The sequence below is a fragment of the Pristiophorus japonicus genome, chromosome 15, assembly GCF_044704955.1.
Source record: "Pristiophorus japonicus isolate sPriJap1 chromosome 15, sPriJap1.hap1, whole genome shotgun sequence".
Lineage (NCBI taxonomy): Eukaryota > Metazoa > Chordata > Chondrichthyes > Pristiophoridae > Pristiophorus > Pristiophorus japonicus.
Genome location: NC_091991.1, coordinates 104,930,279 through 104,946,927, shown reverse-complemented (window position 1 = coordinate 104,946,927; position 16,649 = coordinate 104,930,279). Strand labels below are relative to the sequence as shown.

The following is a 16,649-nucleotide window of genomic DNA, read 5'->3' as shown; positions in this document are numbered from 1 at the left end:
TTCAGTTTCATCCTCAACTAGTTTGATGTGGGGTCAATTTTATAGCTGGCATTGTGCAGATCGAATGAAACAGACAGAACCAGAGCATTGGGTATATGTGTTCATATATGTAAAATGTGTTCCTTTTAAGAGCACGGAGTCCTGAAGGAAAGAGTGACCACATGATGAGCATTTGTGCACTGCGTGCAGGATTGGAAGAGGGGAATATAATATGGCTTACAAAAGTTAAAAAAATATGAGGAATATAAGATGGTGCTATTGGCATAAAATGAATGTCACAAGAAACAAATACTTAAAAAATGTCTTGAGGGGCATTCCAAACTTGGTCTACGGGTGCAGATATAAACGTGCCGCCATTAACCTCTGGAAATAGACATTTCACCGATGTGAAAATTCCGGGAGCTGAGTGTTGACAAAACTGTTTCACAACTAGTGGCCAAGTCCCACAGTTCTCAATGGAGCCAGAGTCATTACCATGCTTTCAAGATCTTGCTTTAGCTGGATTCTGAAGTCCAGAGGGAGTGTGGCTTGGCACAATGTCACTTGCCTGCCTGGAGAATGATTGAAGGCAATTTTTTTTTAAATGGGACAAAATTCAGAATTTTGGCAGGAAAATTAATTCTTAGGCATATTGTACTGGAACAAATATTTTTCTTTTCAACCCAATAACCATTTTAATAATTGTAGACTACAACTTGTGGACATCTGCCAGCAAAAAAATGCAACGCAACACACTTTGGAATGATGCTGGCTGTTTCTGCAAAGCATTCTGTCACATCCCTGTGATATTTCTGGCAGCACATGTTGAGAATCTGAAAAGTATTTGAATTTAGCGGAGCTACAGCTTAGCGAAGTATCGAGTTTGTGACTAGGCACGTTAAAATGGCATCAATGTTTTCAAAAACTGTTGTGGGAGGAATAGTTCTTCCAGTTTACATGCAAATGAGCATTGATATGTGGTCTGAATGTTTGTGATGCTGTTCACCCTAAATTGATAATGAAAATAGTTTGCTGTAATTCATACTGGTCGTGTAATGTAAAACTAAAAATCTGATTTTGTCCTAGTGTTCTGATAAGATTTTTATACTACTGGTAAAAGTGACTGACACTTGTACTTGTGGATTTGAATCTTTGTCATACTTCAAAATGTCTCCATGCTGAGCCTATGAATGTATTTTAATTAATTTCATTGCAAATACCCAGAGGTGCCACATTGGAAAACCTCCACAACAGTGAATTTGCAGCAGTTTTTCTACACTAATGACCCGTAAGTCATGAAAGGTTTCTGTCTTGACTCTGCCAGTTTTTGTCTCTGTATGAATGGGGTGGTTTAATGCTGTTGAGATTTGAAAGCTGCTGCTGGGCTCCCTATGGGACCGTGCCACCGGAATAGTTGCAAGTAAAACTTAGCAGATCATTCATTGAAACTGAGCCAGTTTGTTTGTGAAGGAGTTTAATTTTACTCTGTTGCCAAAAAAGAAGTGTTACTTTTTTTTAAAAAGAAAATCTGCTAAAAGTCACCATCAAGCTCCAGTCGAAAAACCAGTATGATGGCAAAAAGTAAAACTGGCTTTTGATTAGGCTGGGAGAGGAAACCCTCCTGTCAACCTGTGACTCCTAAGTATGATAAAGGATATCATGCTAGGGAGTCGCAGGTAATCAGTGGAAAAGATTGCAGAGAAAAGATCATTTGTACATGATGACTTGCAGGTAAAATTGGACTGTATTTACTCAGTGTTATTTCCTTTTTTATAGAAACCTTTCACATGCAGTCTGAATCGCTAATAAAACCGCTGATGCAGACCATCACCCACCAGCATTCAAAGGTCCGCGTGGCAGTCATAAAGGCAACAGGAACAGTCATTCAGTGTGGCAATGGAAAGTCTGTTGATGATGTTCTCTCTCATTTGGCACAGCGTCTTTTTGATGATGCACCATCGGTGAGGCGGAATCCTATCTTATTATTCCGTCGTCAGTATTTAAATGTAACAGTGGGTGCAAGTGTTGTGCTTGTTGCCTTTATTGATGTCAAGAATAAAAGAACATAAGAAATAGGAGCAGGAGTAGGCCAATCGGCCCCTCAAGGTCTCCACCATTCAATAAGATCATGATTGATCTTTGACCTCAACTGCAGACTAGTTACAAACATTACACTATGCTTCAGACTTACAGGGTACATTTTACACTTTCCAAGTCTAATAAGCAGAACATCAAGGACTGAACACACGCAGTTTTCTAAAATGCCTTTCTAGTGGGTGAGGCTTCATTCCCAGGAGCGTAGAAATGGACTACGGTATTTACAGGGTCTCTTCACTCAGTTATTGGAACACAGTAGAACATTTCTACTCTCCATTAATAGGTGAAAATGGAGGGTACATTTTTGCTTCGTTTTTTTTCAGTATATATACATTTCCTCCCTGTTCTTCTGAGGGCACTGACTCATTTTGGGTATGGTTCCATGGGAACGAAGCAGATTGCATACCTTTCCAAAGTAGCCATTCTTCAAGTGAGTCTTGAAGAATGGCTACTTTGGAGTATCAGACAGGCAGATTTGTGGAGGAGCATTGCAGCTGAGCCCAATCCTATCTTCAATGCCCACATTTGCACTTCACAGGGCAGTTACTGAATAGTGAGCAGAAGCAAGAACCCTGATTGTTTTGTTCCTCTTCCTCTACCCAAGGGGCACTGAGATCCGTTCTAGCATGATACTAGTTAAGTTTGGTTTATTTTTAATTGCCATAAACTGAGTAGTTAGTTTTAAAGTGTTGCTGCTTGTAAAACTCAGTACATAAGAAATAGGACCAGGGGTGGGCCATTTGACCCCTCGAGCCTGCAGCACCATTCAATATCATGGCTGATTTGATCATGGACTCCGCTCCACTTCTCTGCCTTCTCCCCATAACTCTTTACTCCCTTATCGTTCAAAAACAACATTAAAATACGTGGATTCAAATGGGCAGCCGTGACTCAGTGGGTCACAGTTTCCTCAGAGTCAGAAGGTTGTGGGCTCAAGTCCCACTTCAGAAACTTGAGCACAGGCTGATACTTCAGTATGGCATTATCCGACGTGCCGTCTAATGGATGAGCGTTTAACCCGCTCAGGTGGCTGTAAAAGATCTCATTCAAAGAGGAGCAGGGGATTTCTCATGGGTGTCCTTGTCCAATATTATGTTGCTGTTGGCGGGACCTTGCTGTGCACAAGTTAGCTGCTGCATTCTTGAATTATAGATATCAAAGCTCAGGGTTCTTGTTCATTGTCTTTTGGTTTTGGATCATTCTGATTTTCCTTAAGTTTAACAGAAGTAAGATAGGTGAGAATGTGTGTTCATCTATTAGTGCATACAGTTCTGGTCACCACATTCCAGGAAAGATGTGATTGCACTAGAGAGGGTCCAGAGGAGATTTACGAGGATGTTGCCTGGACTGGAGAATTTTAACTATGAGGAAAGATTGGATAGGCTGGGTTTGTTTTCTTTGGAACAGAGGAGGCTGAGGGGAGACCTTACTGAGGTGTATAAAATTATGAGGGGCCAAGATAGAGTGGATAGGAAGGACCTATTTCCCTTAGCAGAGGGGTCAACAACCAGGGGACATAGATTTGAAGTAATTGAATTAGAGGGGAGTTGAGAACTTTTTTCACCCAGAGGGTTGTGGGGATCTGGAACTCGCTGCCTGAAAGGGTGGTAGAGGCAGAAACCCTGATCACATTTAAAAAGTACTTGGATATGTACTTGAAGTGCTGTAACCTGCAGGGCTACGGACCGAGAACTGGAGTGGGATTAGGCTGGATAGCTCTTTTCTGGCTGGCACAGACACAATGGGCCGAATGGCCTCTTTCCTTGGTGTAAATTTCTATGATTCTATTACAAGTTAAATACTCTGTGAAAAAGGGAAAGTTGAACTTGTCTGTCTATAAAAGAATAAATAACGGGTCACAAAGTTGACTGTAATTGAACATATTCTTTTTTGGTCTCCTTACTTACCTAAAGAAGGATATACTTGCCTTAGAAGGAGTGCAACAAAGGTTCACTCGACCGATTCCTGGGATGGGGGGATTGTCCTGTGTGGATGGATTGAGTTGATCAGGCTTATATTCCCTAGAGTTTAGAAGAATGAGAGGTGATCTCATTGAAACACATAAAATTGTTAAAGGGCTTGATAGGGTAGATGCAGGGAGGATGTTTCCCCTGGCTGGGAAGTCTAGAACCAGGGGTCACAGTCTCAGAATAAGGGGTCGGTCATTTAGGACTGAGATGAGAAATTTCTTCGCTCAAAGGGTTGTGAATATTTGGAATTCTCTCCCCAGAGAGCTGTGGATGTTCAGTTTTTAAGTATATTCGAAACAGAGATTGATAGATTTTTGGATGTTTAGGGAACCAAGGGAAATGGGGATCGGGCAGGAAGGTGGAGCTGATGTCGAAGTTAAGCTGCGATCTTATTGATGGAGCAGGCTTGAGGGGCCAAATGGCCGACTTCTGCTCCTATGTCTTATGTTCTTTCTGATATCAAAACTGAGTGTGTTTCTCACTACGCACAGTGGGTTCAAGCACGCCATCTCTGTCCTTTATTTGCTGTTCTGCTCGATTTATGGCCATACCCTCGTTTCTTCACTTATACGGCTTTCTCCCCATTTACCATCCCACTGCGCACTTTTGTGATTGAGAGTGCTTTCTTCCTAGATCTGTTCAAATCATGAGTTATTTTTCCTTTTAATGTACTGGGGGGGTGCTTAGTAAAAGTAAGAATTAAATAAAACTAAAATAGTTGAGGAGATGGGGAAACCCAAAGGCAGAGAAAGAACCTGTAACAAGATCCTGATTTGGATGGCTATATTATTGTGTCAATTTCCCATGCCATTGCATGTAGGATTGAAGACCGTGTATTGGGTGGAGTCGGGTTCGAGGGCTGGGGATAATTGGACCAGGGCAACAAATGTAGTTGAGTTCCCATTTTAAAATCACACGTTTCTCCTTTTATATATTTCCATTATAAATGCCTTTATCCGCATTTCTAATCAAATTGTCAACGTAAACTTATCTTACTGCAATTACACCCTCCTACCAATGGTACATAGTGACATAGTTATTTATTCAAAAGTGTCCTGAATAACTACAGATTATTTACCTATAATAACTGTTATCGCTTATCCTCTTGCATTGTACTACTGGCAAGGGGCTAAAACTGTGAAATATATGCCATTTTCGTATTGGGAGGTTAAGTTACCTCCTTTCCTTGGTTAGGAACTGTGATAAAATAGTGTTGTCTGCTAATGACAGCGCCGTTCTATCATGATTACTGATCAAGGCCAGAAGTAACTTAACTCCCAATGTACAGCAAAAGGAGCAGTTGTAGACTACCAACAATACAGTTCCTCACGGCTTCAAGCTACAGGCCCTTGGCCAAAAACTGTAAGACTGATGAACTTTGCAACCTAGACAAAAATGTCTAAGGCATATTATAAATGACTACTGGAAGGGAGTGATTCCTAAATTGTAATCTATTCCTGTTATTTAGATCTGATGGTTTGACATCAGTTCATGTCATTCACTGTTCAATTGCAACTTTGTAATAAAGTATTTGCTTCATATAGACTTGGAGAGAAATTTGAAGAATAAGTAAGATTAAGCTTGACAGATACAGTAGTGGAGAGATGTCAAAGCTTGGAAGTGAAACTATTTTTGGCAGGTTAATATTTGACTTGATTTGACAAAGTTAGCTAATAAGTTGTCTATTATGTTTGTATCTTTTGGGTAATGTAAATGTTAGGAACATAGGAGCAGGAGGAAGCTATTCAGCCCCTCGAGCCTGTTCCACCATTCAGTTAGATCATGGCTGATCTGTATCCTAACTCCATCTAACCGCCTTGGTAGGGTAGATGTTTGGTGTAGTCTAGCTGAGGCAAGCGACTTTTACCGGTAGTTCATGTTCATGGGAGGGGTACAAGCCTTTTTTTCGTTACAAGAATCTTTATGGAGGGGTGAAGGATACATACAGGTAGGATTATATGCTCTGAAATTCTAGTTAATGCAGTGAATTGCAATTTAAAATGTTGTATCTTGAAACGAAACCAGGTCCGCCAAGCTGTTACCGAAGTAGTGGGGAGCTGGCTGTTGGAGCTTCGAGATCGGTACTCTTACTTCTACAAACTCATCCCTCTCCTGCTGAGTAGCTGTAATGATGAGGTTTCTCAAATCAGGTAAAAGCACTGAAACTAATCTGCAAAAAGCTTGTATTTTTCTTTGCATTTTTGTACAAAAATCTATAGGCGAATGTTTTGGCAATGTAAATTACTCACAAACATACCTTTTTTTGTATTTGATCATTCTCAACGGGTTTTGTAATGCTAAACAAAAACTGTTTCAAAGTAAGATTTTGTTGTGAAGGTATATTATTTCCCCATGTCATGCAAATAAAGTATTTACATTCAATCTCGTTAAATTTCTGCATTGAAAATTGTGACCCTCCTAAATGTCCTCCTGCCTGAGTGTTGAAAGTGCTTTCAGGATAATGGAGCAAGATTGTGATCCAGTGATGTTTATAAAGTATTTCTTATATTCCTTGTATGTGATCTGTGTTGTAAATAAACTGGAAGAAATGTAGAAGTATTGTCAGACCCTGTAGAAAACTGCATGTCCTGAGAAGCTGAGAAATGAAGGCGATCAGTTTTGAGAAGCAAGAGATGACTGAGGGAAAAAACTCAACAAGCGTATATATTTTTGAGGGAAGAACATTTTGTGAAAAGATGAGAGAGGCGAGAACAATTATATACATGAACACTTGCAGCTTCTAGTGGTGGGAACAAGTAATGCAGTGTAGAGATATCACACAGTATTTCCATTCATTCGTCAGGCTTTTTTTTGTGTTGGCTCAGATCCAAAACACACTGGTCTCCAGACCTTGGTCGAGTGGAATTTTCAACCCTAATTGACCTATGAAAGTTAAGTTGTACTTCATGTACTGCCACCTTGTTGAAATTGCTGATAAAAGTTACTAACACATTAATAAATAAAATGATAGTGTTTTTGATCTTGGTTTTATCCAACCCTCTTGTGTTTGCAATGCAGGGAGTTGGCCTCTGATTACTGGAGGAGAGTTGGATTCCAGTGGCAACAGGAGAACGAGGAGGATCTTAAGGATAAGCTTGACTGGTCGGTCCCACTCTCTGTTTGCTACCCTGCAGATGGTAGGTGGATAATTTTACATTTTTAATTAACTATTAATTGGTTGGAAAAGCATCCCCCCCCCCCCCCTTTTGTGTCATGAAGTATTCCACAAAACATTCTACCAGTGCACATCTGGTTCCAAAATATAGTGACTGGCCCAGAAGAGAGTTTTTTTGTCTTAATTCAGATCTTACTCATTGCATTTATTATATGTATCTGACAATGTATCTGTATGTAGAATAGCAGTTTGATGATACTTTCCTTCCAACACAAACCTGCTAGTACAGTTTGCAATCACAGTGCAATAGTTGTATGTATAAGCAATATTAATGGTACTTAATGATCTGACATGAAAATTCACTATTTCTGTTCTTCTGTAATCATTATTTTATCTTTGTAGCTGGGTGTGATTACAATCCATTAACTGTAAAAGAGTATGTTATTCATACTGAAGTTTTTCTCCTTTTAATCGTTTAACAAAATGATCAGATTGTTAAAGTAGAAAAATCTTGCCTAATATTTGCAAATGTTCAACCATTGTACAGTCCTCTACATAAAAACCCTTCTGCAGTGATCAAAGAATTTTAAATGGGAGGATGTTTTAGCTGAGTATGAGCCCCCTGTGTCCACATCCACATTGCTTCAGTCAACACACTGAGTAACTTTACTGATAGTGAGTGAAACTTTTAATCACTTTATCAGGAGCAGTTTATAAATCTAATGTCATTTCTCTTGTGTCCTTTCTTACTTATTTTCCACCCTCTCTCTCTACATCACACTGATCTGTTTCTTTCTGACTTTGTCATGAGTTTTCAAATACCTATCCCATGGCTTCAATCAGTCATCGCCTTGATACTGAGGTAGAAAGCAAATGAGAGATAATTGAGCAAGTCCTATATTTAAACCCAAATCACCAGGCAAGCTAAGTGCAAAATCTGCTTTTTCTGCTGTGCCTGAGCATTTTGTTTGTAATGGAGTCCCTCAAATCATCATCTTTCTTGCCTGGAATACACTTCTGAAAAGAACACTGATCGAGCAACTGTAATTCAGCTGAAATAGTCAACTATTAAATTGCAAAATCCAGGTAAGACTGCACAATACTATCCAACAATGGCACCTTGTTGTATAATATATTGCATGTATATAGGTATCCTTTCTCTCGCAACACCCCTTCCATTGCTGTCAAGTTTTTGATGAATTCTTGACACTTGTGTACTCTAATGACGACTTGGTGATTTTAAACGCTAGGGTTTTGGTGGTGACCACAAGATGCACCTTGTGGGCAAACAGTGGGACAGCTAAGCTCTTGGAGATAATCCCATGGAGTTTTTCCTGATGAGTTTAGTCTAATGGTCATATGTGATTTAGGAGGAGAAGGATCACCTTTGCAATTCTGAATTTGGTGTGAATTCTATATTCTTCCATTTCTTTGGGTATTCTCTTATTCGGCCCTCTTCCACTTGTGTCCCCTTCCTCAACAAGATATTAAGGCACACTTGGAGAGTTACTCTTGTGGCTTAGTAAGGAGGGTGATAAAGTACTCCCAGCCCTGAAGGTTTTGGCAAATGCGTAGCGGCTGATGGGGTGAGATGAAGTGGGGTGGGAGGAGGCTCGTGTGGAGCATAAAGATCGGCATGGACAGTTGGGCCAAATGTGCTGTACATTTCATGTCATTCGTCCTTTGAAGAAATACGCATTTTGTGCTAGTTGATTTAGTCTTGATTCATTTCTCCACCACTTGTCCTATGGGGATGAGCAACTGCAAAGATGGGTACCTTGGTTTTGCACCACTTGTTCCTGTAAATAGATGCAAACTTGCACCAGGGAACCCCAATTGCAGGTTCTAAGGAGTGAAAATGGAAGATAGTACAAACAACTTCTTGAAGGAACGTTTATCTTGTATCACCTTTTGGAACTCCCTTGTGGGTAATATAATATACTTGCTTCCATCAAGAACAAGAAGAAACTTTTTCTTTTCTGGAATTTGAAATGAAAACACGAGAAACCACCCATGCAACAAAAAAAACCGCTCAGACCTCATGGTCATTGACACTAAACAGGTGCAAGCTCATTACTCTTAAAGCAACGAGGATTTATGCTGTTCTGGGTCAAACCTCTGTATTTTGAATTGGAAGATGAGCTGGGCAGACTGCTCATACATCAAGGGTGATAGAAAGAGGTGGGTATCTTGGGTATTCAGTTCCCTTGCAGAAGAATTTATAGGCCATTGCTAGAGATGTTAGTCTTTTAGGGAATCTTATAACATTTACAAATTGAGCAGGGTCAGTATTACAATGTTTGTTTTCCTCTGTTACTTGTCTGGTAACTCTTTGTAACAGTTTATTGAACCTGAGGGGAAGGGGAAGCAGATTGATTCATTGAGTCCCTCCACAGGTCTGGAAGTTCTGTGCCCATCATCCCTGTCCAGGAGCAAAGATAGGCCACCTGGTGTCATCCTATAATATTGGATTGGATAATGTTCCATGGGTCGCCTTCATGTATCGTCCATATCCACACAGCTGTTGTGGCAATCATTGGGCCTGCTGCTGATTCGTAGAACAGATCTTGATTAAATTGAATTCCAGCAACTTCACAATTGAACTACACTAACCAGTTTGTGTTATATTCATGTAAACGATGAAGTGTAAAACTGGCTTTTATGGCAGCTTGCTACAGCAGGAGGAATAGCTGGCTGTATAAAAGTTGAAGATTGCAAAATCTTCCACTTGCTGATCTAATTTATAGCCTTTGTCTTGGAAGGTTAATAATACAGTGCCTTGCATTAGTTAAAAAATGTTCAGTGATGTCTCTTATAAAAGGATTTGTACACCTGAGACAGATCACTGGACAAAGACGAGATTTTGTGGAAAAGGAATTGCCCTGCAGAATATGTTGGAAGAAGCACTAAGCATACTGTTTCCACAGGCAGGAGAGTTGATAACTGCAGGACACAGATTTAAGATAATTGGCAAAAATCCAGAGGTGAGATGAGAATTTTTTTACGCAGTGTGTTATGATCTGGAACGCGCTGCCTGAAAGGGTGGTGGAAGCAGATTCAGTAGTGACGTTCAAAAGGGAATTGGATAAATATTTGAAAAATAAAAAATTGTCAGGCTATGGGGAAAGAGCATGGAATTAGGTCTAATTAGATAGCTCTTTCAAAAAGACAGCACAGACACGATGGGCTGAACGGCCTCCTTCTGTGCTATATCATTCCATGGTTCCATGATTCTAGTGTCGAAACATTTGTGTCCAGTGAGGCCAGTTGAAAGAGCATGTATAAATAATTGGTGCGTACTGCAATAAACAAATGAACGGTAAAGCGTTTTAGAAGCGGAGGCTGTAGGTTATATCTGGTCTCAGTGGGTACAGTAGCGTATTGCTTATGTTACTGGACCAGCAAACACGAGTTCAAATTGTCAACTTGTGGCAGTTTGAGAATTGGAATTCAGTTTTTTTTAAAGTAAATCTGGAAATAAAAAGCTGGGGTTTGACCTATAACTTCCCTCTAAAGTATCAAAACACTCAGTGGTTCCAGATGAAAACCTACCCGCACATTCTCGCGTCAGCTAGAGATGTCAATAAATGCCAGCCTGCCGAGCAACGCTTACAACCCGAAAATGTATTTTTTTTAAAACCCAGCTGTACTGGACATATGTATTTGAAAGAAAGAAAGACTTGGATTTATGTAGCGCCTTTCACGACCACCGGACATCTCAAAGTGCTTTACAGCCAATGAAGTACAATTTGAAAGTTGATAACCATGCTTTACGTATAGGATCAAAAAGGTACATGTGTTCCCTATGGAGGATCCATTTTATCAGTACACACCTACCTGTGCATCTAATATACCTTAAATTGGTTTATAGACATCAAATACTTTGCTAAATGTAATGTATTTCTGACATTATAGATAAATCCTGTAAACATACTGTTTGCTGAAACCCTGAGAGTTCCCAGATGTGTCTGTAACTGCAGTGTTGAAGATTTATTCAGTGCAGAGCTGTCGAACCATTTTTTGCAGCAGTTGTTGGTTTATAAGACCATCATGGCTGATCCGATCATGGACTCGGGTCCGCTCCCAAAACCCCTTATTGCTTTACCAATTAAGAAACTGTACATGGTACAAGTCATTCCCTCTTGTTTCCACTAAATGTTTTTCTTAAAAATGAAGTCCGATTATAACACATGGGTGATTTCCGTAGTGGACTGCCTGATGTTGGTGAATGAATCCATTTTATTATCATTTCAGAATAGTGCGCATGAAGTGAATTAGATATTACTGTATAGGGGGTACTTCGCTACGATGAAGTTAGCGGGGAATGAATTGTCACTTCTGTAATGAGAATAAACTAATTGTTTTTAGATTTGATTTCATTCGAGGAAATTTGCCAAAGTAGCATAAATGGAAAACTCCCTTTGGCACTGTTTCATGAATCAAGAAATTATATGCAATTCAAAGTCAGCAGGTGCTAGACGATAAGCATGATCTTTGTAACTTTTAATTCTATAAAGGGTCAAGTTGAAAGAGATCATGGCTCTATCAGCAGTACAAGTTTAACTATATTACCAGATACATGTTGGAGGAAGTCTGCGCACAAGGTGCAGAACTACGAGACACATGGCCTGTTCTAACCATCGAGACACATGAAAGGCATTCACACCCTGGAAGTAGGACAAAGAGGAGCCAACAATACTCATCCTGGTGAATTCCACAGGGATTCTCCTGCTCATATGCCGTAACTTCCATAACTGGACTTGAATACCGACTCATTTGATACAGTAAGCAAGGAAAGATGGCAAGATAAAACTTGAGATTTCTTTAACGGGAGAGGATTGGTGATTTTTGGTGTGTGGTTTTTTCTTGCTCTAGATTTTATGGCCTCCATATTTTATATTGTTCTTGGGCAAGGCCCAACTCCCTATGACTTCTGTGTATCTTCACCAGCTTTGAAATCTTAGTAAGCATTTGGTGGAAGTGCCCAAGATAATAAACAGAAAACCCCTTCATTATTTTAGCTACTGGAGTTACGCTGTGCCTCCACAGATTTCCCCTCGTTGAAAAGCGGTAGAATATTGCAACATTGGACTTCATTTTCGGTTTAAACCAGCAAGCAAATTTATTGAACAAAAGATAAATCAGCAAATCAATGACTGTAATATAGCAATAATGTACAGTAAGAAGTTAAATTTGCTTTCTTGAAAGAAAAATCCTAAGTTGCAATCCCATACTGTTCTTTAGAAATAACACTTTAGGTACACAGTGATTATTTTATTATATATTCACCATTGCAGAAGCTGAATGAGCCTGCCTTAACTCCTGAAAATTCCCGAATATCTCAAGTGGAATCAGATTAGCAGTTTTGAATTTGAATAACTGACCGCCAGATTAAAAATAACTGGTCTGCATACACATAATAGAGCGAATCACCCCTGAAGTCTGCAGTTTGATCTGTCTGCACAGGTGCTTAGGGTAATCAGGATGGGAGATGGTCGGATGGGAAGAGAAAGAGCAATGGGCAGGTGTTGGTGGTGGGAGGTAGGGCCGAGTAGGAAAGGCTGGTTGCTTGATGCAGGAGGCAGCAGGATGAAAGGGTAATGGATGGGAAGGAATGGGTGTCAGGGCAGGAGAAGGGAGCAGGGCACTGGACTGCACTCCCAGCAACAGGGTTGGGGGAGGCTCTGTGATTCCAACATTATTTCATTTTAGATAACTACCTTCCCCAAAATCCCTGCCTGTGGTTAAAAACCTATTTAAGTAAGAACAAGCTTGTGAACTAACTGAGTTAGAAAGCAGAGGATCCTAGCCACTTGCACTTGAAAAGGCCATTCCTGGTGAAGAACAGGAAAGGGCTATTAAAATGGAGTTATGAGGATGGGTTCTGGAACCATACAGGACTGCACTCGAGCAGGGGTGTGTAGGGCTGTGTAAATGAGCAGGGAGATTGGCTATTGGGCAAGACATGCATTGATGACTACTGGAAGTTTAAAAAGTAAAGTAAAATAAATGTATAACTTTTTGATCTTGGGAACTATCAGATAGACACCCAAGAAAATTTCACAAATACAAGTTTTGCTTGCTTTCCCTGGAGTATTCCTTTAACAGAAAAATACTTTTAATAATTGTTGGCCACACATGTTGAATGACCCTGAGTTGTGGCATTCCATTAACGTCACAACATTTCTAAGATGGAAAGCTATGAAGAATATTGTGTGAGCTGCAGTTCCCCAAACTTGCTCCAAGTTCCAAGTATTGCAGCATTTTCTGTGACTTTGATCATTATACTTTTTGTGATTGGTCAGTGATAAGATGCTTTTTTGGCTGGCATTTTCCCCTCGAGATTTAGAATTGTATTTTTGTTTTTAGCAAACTGATGTATTTAAAGAAAGCTGAGGCATTCTGCAAGAGATTGAAGTTTGATTTGTGGTGTCATTAAGAATGTTCTGCCGAAATTGTTTGTTTTCTGTCTGTATCAGATAGCTTTGTAGCCGCAAACATCAAATCTTGTATTTATTTTACCCACTCCCCACTTTTACATTTTTCATTTGATAATTTTTCTCTTGGGGGCATTCACTCTTCGCTGGCTGAGACAATGAGTGGGTGACCAGTTTGAAAGCCTCTGTCAATTGGCAATATCCATGTCTGAATGACCTCTAAAAATAGTCCACTAAAGCACTTACCTCTGTCTGAAGTAAAAGTCTGCATCAGTCCCAACCTGTTTATAGGCCAGCTGGAAAATGTATTTTAATTTCAGTCAGTGTTTGCTACCTTTCAGAAAATCCTTCATGAATCTGATTTTTTAAATAATAAAAATAAAGAGCACTTGCTCAGTTCATAAGTGACTCAATAAAGCACAGATTTCATCAGGAATTGGCCTATATCATTCTATCACAGTCACTCTAAAGTTGATCAATGGAAAACTTCCTGGAATTGTAATTGTTAAGGTAATCGGGGAGAATTGTCGAGGTTTTCACTCGTGGTACATACTATCCCCTTTATTTCTCTCTGCGCTGAAGATCACTTTTAAGGTGCTGTGTAGCATTTTTTTTTTATATATTTCCCTTTTATTCTCCATCCCTTCTTGGGCTTTCCTACACTTCACATTTTTATTCATCCAAATGAGAGGATGAGTAATACACCTGCTCTTGGGCTTATGTCAGTCTTTGCTCTCTCCGCGGTTAGATCAAAAGCTTGCAATGTTGGGATTCGGGGCATTGAGCTATATCCCAAACCTTTTAGTAAGTGGCAAAAAGTCTGATTGCAGCAGGGGAGCAGTCTATTGGACTATCCTTAGTGGGCAGGGCAAAATGATGCTCAGTGTGTGATTTATTCTACATCTCGTGAAACCAAATTTTCCAATTTATTTTCCAGTCTGCAGTTGCAGTGTGCACTCCATTTTTGAACGTGTTTGTGCAGTTCATGATACAGTGGTAAATCCATATTGTTCCTGTTCTGAAGTTCACTTTGAAGATACTATGTACCAGGACATTATCACAATTGTTTCTTCATTTTATTTTCCTCTTTATCCTCTTTGCCCCCACCCCCGCAAAAAACCCAATCCCTAAATTACATTGAGCCAATACAAAATGAGTAGGTGGGCTACTCTACAAACAAGTTATTAATTTCTGAACAGATTGTGTCAGAACATGCCTCCAAAGTTAGTGTTTGAACTTTGATAATCTGAAGATGTTCCTGTGTTGGAAAGAGATTAGACTGAAAGCAGTTCGAGGTTCCTCATGTTGCAGCCGGTAATAAACACCACCAGTGTCGAAATTAACAAGTTCATTCATGACTTCTGTATCACTGATTGTTCAATACAGAAACTCCAGGAGCAAGATAATCCTGACTCTCAAATTCTCATTTATTTTGAACAGAAAAACCTTTCTTTTATTGAAAGATGCTTCCTTTAAGGATTCTGTACCTTTTTAATATGGAGCGGTTTATGTATTTATCTTATTCTGACAGTGAAGACTTGTTGACGGTTTTAAATGTTAGGCGATGTACCTCATGGTCACTATTATCTCCTGGAACATGTTTTTGATTGTCATCAGGGGTCAGAGGGGAATTTCCCAGCTAGTCCTTTTTTTTCCTTAAATTGGTCGTGTTTTTTTTTAAACCTTAATTTTTTTGCCTCTGCCTGGAGATTATATAGCTGCTGGTGGTTGGGAAACATGTTGTTGTTGAGTTGCAACACAGTTGAATGGAACCATCTCAATGGACTATCATTTTTGTATGCTAATAATTTGGACTGAATAACTTGAACAGGTATTGAATGGATTTCTCCCAGAAAGTTGAGTCTTTGAAGTGAGCGGCTCCAGCGGAAAGGTTCTGTCTTCTTCTTTCAGGTGAATGATGTGCTGTCTTTTCAAAGCTTGTTTTCATGGCTAATACTGTATGAAATGTGTTTGAAAAACAAGGTAATTCCTTGAAACTGACATGGTACATGGATGACGCTGGCATGGCGGCATTTATTGCCCATTTGTTAGTTGCCCTGAGAGGGGGCGATGGGCTTCCTTGCACCTCTGCAGCCTGTGTAGTGCTGGCGCTGTCACAATGATGGGAAATGGGGTGATAGTACAGGTGGGTGAGGACATGCAGCTGCGTACTGCTGAGCGAGAAATGGCGCAGTGCCTCTCCATGCCAATTTAATAGATACTTACTGGAAGTATTAGTGATTGTGTTGGCAACAATACCAATGAAAGCATACCACTCCTTTAAATCTGGATTACACATCCCAAGTGCGGATTTGACGTTGAGCAATAACATCTGCTGTAAACGTTTAATTTTAATGCTTGTATTTCTCGCTATCATCATTTTGCTTACAGACCAACAGTTTAGTGGCTTGCCTGCATTTTTGGTGACTAGCCATTGGGACCAAACCCTATTTTTCGGTGGGCAGCAAACAAAAACAAAATCATTATTTTGGACTGTACAGTAACGACAATGCCCTCTCATTTTTCTCTGCATATGTGTTCATCAGCTTCTTTGTATTAGCCCTCAAAAAGTTAATTTGCATTCCGAGCACTTGGGTCTAACAAATATATAATTTTATGAGGAAGAAAACATTGCTGCCAAACATTTTTTGTGGAACGTCACAGGTTGCTGTGAATTAACGAGCGGGTAACAGCTGGATGAGAAATTTTAGGCACCGGGTCAAAAATGTAGGCGCATTGGCAATGAAAACTTGTGGCTAAATTGAGACCCGAGTGAGCTTCAGAACCAGTTTGTTTCTCAGGAAATCTGCTCTTCTCTCTTTTTCGTGCTGACTCCTGACACCAGGAATGAAAGAATTTTGCAGAAATTTCAACTGGAACTATTTATTTTATGGATTAAACAGAAGAAAATCAGGTGAAAAATAATAGTGATGCAAAAACAAAATCATTATTTTGGACTGTACAGTAACGACAATGCCCTCTAATTTTTCTGAAATTTGCATCACTATTATTTTTTGCCTTTTATGCTGTCCCACCTCCAATAATGGATAC

The 16,649-nt window shown here is 39.8% G+C and overlaps 1 protein-coding gene across 2 annotated transcripts in view; it reads left to right on the top strand.

Annotated features, from left to right (window-relative positions):
- The window catches only part of LOC139280937 (dynein axonemal assembly factor 5-like), a 111,692-nt gene that overhangs the window by 23,587 nt on the left and 71,456 nt on the right, over positions 1-16,649 (top strand). For both annotated transcript variants that reach the window (XM_070900750.1, XM_070900751.1), the window contains exons 2-4: positions 1,756-1,940; positions 6,072-6,196; positions 7,065-7,183. In XM_070900750.1, coding sequence (XP_070756851.1) covers positions 1,756-1,940; positions 6,072-6,196; positions 7,065-7,183 — 429 coding nt within the window. The remainder of the gene's footprint in view (positions 1-1,755; positions 1,941-6,071; positions 6,197-7,064; positions 7,184-16,649) is intronic.